We start from the raw sequence: 5474 nt of genomic DNA, 5'->3' as shown, positions 1-5474 counted from the left end.
CCAATGCATACAGTCAATGCTCCCGACCATCCCAGGAAACCCTCGTGTCTCTCCAATATCGAGTAGTCATTGAAGATCCTCCGGTGTGGGTCATCGTAGATACTCCTCTCCAAATATATGTATTATTCCGTCGGTGAAATTATGTAAACATGAAAGTGCGGTGGTCTCACCAAGTCGGAGATATTCGTCAACAGCGTCAGCCGCAGTACCATAAGCAAGCAAACGAATTGCTGCCGTGCATTTTTGAAGTGCAGAAAGACCGAGCCTTCCGGTTGCATCTCTTCGTTGCTGAAAGAATGAAAAGCACTCTGATAGGCTATTAACAAGACGCAAGAATAATTCCTTATTCATGCGGAACGACGTCTAAATTGATCAGACGAGAATGTCGCAGCTTCGCTGAAGTAGTCATTCCATAAGCGCGCGTGTCCTCCTTCACGGTGTCGTTCTCTATAAGTACGTCTCCTTTGCGGGATGGTTTGATCCTCCACAATCTCGTTAAATATATCTTCTGTGTATTCCTCCATAATTTCTTCCAGTCTTTCCTCCACTTCATCAGATGAAGATGACGACATATCTAAAAACATTCAATAAGTTAATCTAAAATCAACAACAACTGCTATTTTTTAAAAAACATTTGAATTATGAAAATTTAATACAATTCTAAAAATGTAATAATTTTAGACAAAATAACAACTTTATAAAAGCTACATCTATTCTTAAAACACATGAATAAAAATCAAGTTTGTTCACTAGATAAGGATAAACAAATGCCAAACCTATTTATGTATATGTCAAGTTTGAGTATATGTTAAGAGGTTATGAAACCTATTTATGTATTTCTCATTATAAAGAGAAGCAACGTCTGTTATCAAACTGGCTAATAAAATGTTAAATGGACAAAATTATAAAGAGAAGTAAGTAAATAGAATTTGAAATGTTACCAAATGATAAACTGATCAAGTCGAATATTACAGAAGATGTTTCCAGAAGCAAGTCGAATATTACAGAAGCAAGGTCTTTCCTCCAAATATTACAAGAAGTAGGTGGGCAAATATTACAGAAGATGTTTGATGATGAGGTTAACCTAAGATACATTTCAACCGAGCAGTTAGGAAGGTGGAAAGCAAAGTACTTGCATTCAACACCAATCAAATCAGACTAATAACACCTCTAAAACATTTAAAACAATCAAATCCTTGGCGGTAGGAAGGTAAAAAGCAAACTAGCATTTAAAAAAGCTAACTATAACTAGAATTTAACCAATCAAACTAGAACTAGCATTTAACCAAGCTAATATTTTTAAAAAGTTAATTACATTCACAATTGCTCCGACAGAGTACTACTTTTTTTGAAGTTATATTATTATTAGACTAACAAAATACACTAGGATAAAACAGAGAGACGTAGCTGTAGTACCTTAATTATACAGACACAGAAGGGGCTCTGGTTTAATTCTTCGAAGCTCTTCCTGCAAAAAAATGTGATCAAACAGTCAATAGTTTTTCTAAATTGAATAAAGAAGAACAACAATTTCAAATATTGAAACTTACCGGACTGAAACATCACCGCCAAACCAACCAAGAGTAGTGCAGCGACCATTAAACAGACGCGCAACGTAAAGCCATTTCTAAGCAATGCATTCTTCTTAGATAACTCACACACCACCTTTTGTAGCTTCATCAGCTTCTGGTCACACTCAAATGCTTGCTCCTTCACCAGCCTAAGCTGTGTCTGAACGTCTCTGAGCTCCTCCGTAACAGCTACATCCCACCACTTCCAGATGTGGCAGTCCCCATCGTTTACATTCTCACACGTCAGATACAAGCGCCTTGGATCTTTACGCGTGTAAGATGTTGCAACTACTGCATCAGAACCACAGTAGCATGTCGAAGGCATTCCATCATCAGCTTCGTCTCCATACACTTGATGCAAGATCCTACTGTCATCTTCATCCTTGTACAGTTCACATTCTGCTTCAAGAAGGGACGTCATGTCAAGCGACTCTGCTGAAGAAGAAGGCTGTGTATACGAATAATCTTGTCCCATTATGTCTCTGTAAACATGAAAGAAATCATGTAAGATTAAGCGAGGAAGATAAAGTGAGGAAGAAATCAAAGATCATTAGGGTAAGAACTGATTTAAGAAAACAAGACAAATTGTTTGAAACGAAAATCGTTTTCAAACTCAAACTACAAACCGATCTAAAACCCCCTTCTTTGAAACCCTAATTTCAAACGACCTTAAACCCCAAATCGATTGAAAACCCCCATCTTTGAAACCCTAATTTCAAACGTTTTTGTCCACAAATCGATTGAAAACACAAATCAGAACCCTAATTTCAGAGGAAAACAACATGTAACCTAATCTAAATCGAAAAAACAGTAAAAGAAAGCTTCAATTTACCTTCGTCAAAATCGATTGGAAATCGCCTTTTATCGCCTTTTCTCGACAGCTTTCTTTTTTTTTCTCTCCTTCGTCGAAAATGAATTTTTTTTTCCGTCTACACCAAAGACGAATGAATCTTCCGCCAATACCCACCTGTCACGTCGCCCAAGGTTCAGCTCCCTCGACCCCTTACTTACGGGTTGATCCTTAGATAATTATGCTGAAATATAGTTTTTATATTACCATTAACTTTGGTAATGACCCTTAGGAATCGCTAAGAGCTTCCGTTGCGGTTGGTCTAACGGTCCAAGTAGAAATAAGTATATGTGAATAGAATTTTGAGCGAATTCAATGAGCCGGATAAAATGTAAAATAAATGATGGAGTTATCTTTTGACAATGGAAAATTTATAATAAATTGATAACTAAACTAAATCTATATAGTGACAAATGACTTAATCTAAATAATTTAGTGATTAAGCTAATTTAGTAACTAAGCTAAATTAATTTAGTGACAAATGACTAACACTTGATGTTTAAATTCTAAACCAAGATAATTTGGTGACAAATAGCTAAAACTTAGTGAAAATATCCAAATTATTTTATGACTATGTTTTGTAAATATCTCCTATTTATAGACATCTTATCTTTCTATATTGACAACATAATTACATTCACATAACAATTTATGCAAGATAAGCTTTGAAATACAATAGTTCCAACAATATTTTAAGTTTTTTAAAGTAAGTTTTGAGAATATAGCATGAGTGTTATTTGCAAATTCTGTTTTGGTGATACAAAACAATCTTGTGATTTTATCTTGTTATTCAAAAACTGTATAAAAACTGCCTCAACTACGAACGATTTATTAAGTTAAAAAAAAGAGACATAATCTTGATTCCACGTTTCATCTATTTCTTTAACGGTTTAAAAACATTTTACCATTTTATATTATCGTTTTCTTTTGTATCCTAACAATTAGAGCTGATGCTCATTTGTTTTTGGGCAAATCTCCAAAATAGCACATTTCTAAGGTTATATCACAAAAATAGCACTCAAAAACTAAAATGACCAAAATAGCACCTTTCTAAGTTTATCCTCTGAAAAATTTATATTTTTTTTTTTCAAAATTTGAAATCTTATCCCCAAAACTTCATTTCTCAACTCTAAACCCTAAATCCTAAACTCTAAACCCTAAACCATAAACCCTAAACTCTAAACTCTAAAACCTAAACCCTAAACTTTAAACTCTAGACCCTAAACCCTAAACCCTAAACCCTAAACTTTAAACCCTAAACCCTAAACCCTAAACCCTAAACCCTAAACCCTAAACCCTAAACCCTAAACCCTAAACCCTAAACCCTAAACCCTAAACCCTAAACCCTAAACCCTAAACCCTAAACCCTAAACCCTAAACCCTAAACCCTAAACCCTAAACCCTAAACCCTAAACCCTAAACCCTAAACTCTAAACCCTAAATCCTAAATCCTAAACCCCACCCTTTAACTCTAAACCCTAAGTTTGTGACTTTTGATAAAACATTAAGTGTTATTTTTGTGACTTTTGATCTTGAATGCTAGTTTGGGAACAAAAACTTGATTTAGTGCTATTTTTGTCTTTTTCTCTTTGTTTTTTTATGACTGACATTTGTTTAATTAATGTTGTATTGCTGTTTTCTGTAAATTATAAATGCTGATTATTGGATTAGTAGTCAAACTTGATTTGGTGAGAGTCAGCTAAAATCTCATCTCAGTTTCTTTCATTCCAATATGTGATTTCTTAACCTCCCAATCAAAACTTGATCTATTTCTTAAGTTACAATTGTATCCCATTTGTTATTTAATGTAGAATTGCTGAAAAAACTGGTGGAAAAAAATAAAAGAAGCAATATGGCGCTTACTTGGACTCATAAAGACAGGAGAAATAAGGGTTCACGAGAATACGGAGGAACTTAGCACTGGCGTGGTAGATATTATAGCTGAGATATCAGAAGCATCTATTCTAAAACACGGTGCTTTCTGCATTGTTTTATCAGGAGGCTCTCTCATTAGCTTGATGGGGTAATTACAAGTTTTACTAAAAACGTTTTCAAGCTTGTTAAGATCCCATTTTCAGTCTTCCTTGATCGCTCTCCTAATGGATTGTTCAACAGAAAATTGATCGAGTCGCTTTACAACAAAATTATAGATTGGGATAAATGGTATGTTTTTGGGCGGAAGAGCGTGCGGTAGGTAAAAAGCCTTGACGATAGCAACTACAAGCTCGCCAGGGATCATCTTCTAAGGTTATGTACGTCTGGTTTGGGTTTTGATAACTTAATATATAGAAGAAACTTGAGGCTCTTGTTCTGAGAGTTGGTTTACTTTTTTCAGGTTAATGTGTTTCCGAGGCATATATATTCCATTAACGACAGGGTATCAGTCGACAAAGCTGCAACAGAGTATGAGTTCTCCATCAGACAGATGGTGAAAAAGCGAACTGTGACTCCATCTGAGAACAGTGAATGTCCCAAGTTTGATCTGATCTTACTAGGGATGGGCAAATAGCCTCGCTCTTCCCCAACCACCCAGCACTCGAGGTGAAAGACGATTGAGAGAATCACATTTACTTTGCCAGTCGTTAACTCAGCTGCTAACGTCGCTATAGTGGCAACCGGCGCATCCAAAGCCAATGCTATCCACTTGGCAATCGATGACTTGCCATTACAAGACAGCTCTTTGTCTCTGCCTGCACGTCTGGTCCAGCCGAGCAACAGGAATCTGGTGTGGTTTATGGATAAACCAGCAGGATCTAAACTTGACGGGTTTAAATCTCTCCGAATAGAATTTAGACCATCTTCTTGTTCCAAAAGCTAAATGTTCTTTACATTAATGATGACCCTTTTTGTATGAAGAGCATCCGGTTAAGAAACATGGACCTATTTTTTCTACTTCTCTAATCATGAAAGTTTCAACAAAGTACCAGATCTAGTAACTATAACAATAACATAGTCAGTAACTTGATAAAACAATCTAATCTCAAACTCGATGAAGTTATAGTGTGACACAACTCTGGCGAAAACCAAACCGTAATTCTACAGGAGGAAGGGGG

At 35.8% G+C, this 5474-nt stretch overlaps 2 protein-coding genes across 2 annotated transcripts in view; one reads left to right on the top strand and one right to left on the bottom strand.

The window, feature by feature from the left end:
- Positions 1 to 4273: 4273 nt before the first annotated feature.
- Positions 4274 to 5239, top strand: LOC106344354 (probable 6-phosphogluconolactonase 1). The gene is given in 6 exon segments (XM_013783752.1): positions 4274 to 4299; positions 4301 to 4444; positions 4537 to 4668; positions 4753 to 4922; positions 4925 to 4973; positions 4975 to 5239. Coding segments are annotated over 6 exon segments (786 nt in total).
- Positions 5240 to 5322: 83 nt separating this feature from the next.
- Positions 5323 to 5474, bottom strand: part of LOC106344353 (peptidyl-prolyl cis-trans isomerase E) — a 998-nt gene continuing 846 nt past the window's right edge. Inside the window, exon 3 of the mRNA XM_013783751.1 lies at positions 5323 to 5457. Within this exon, the coding sequence (XP_013639205.1) occupies positions 5323 to 5457 (135 nt within the window). The remainder of the gene's footprint in view (positions 5458 to 5474) is intronic.

The sequence above is a fragment of the Brassica oleracea genome, chromosome C5 (assembly GCF_000695525.1).
Source record: "Brassica oleracea var. oleracea cultivar TO1000 chromosome C5, BOL, whole genome shotgun sequence".
Taxonomy (NCBI): Eukaryota; Viridiplantae; Streptophyta; class Magnoliopsida; order Brassicales; family Brassicaceae; genus Brassica; species Brassica oleracea.
This window is presented reverse-complemented; position numbering and strand designations above follow the sequence as displayed.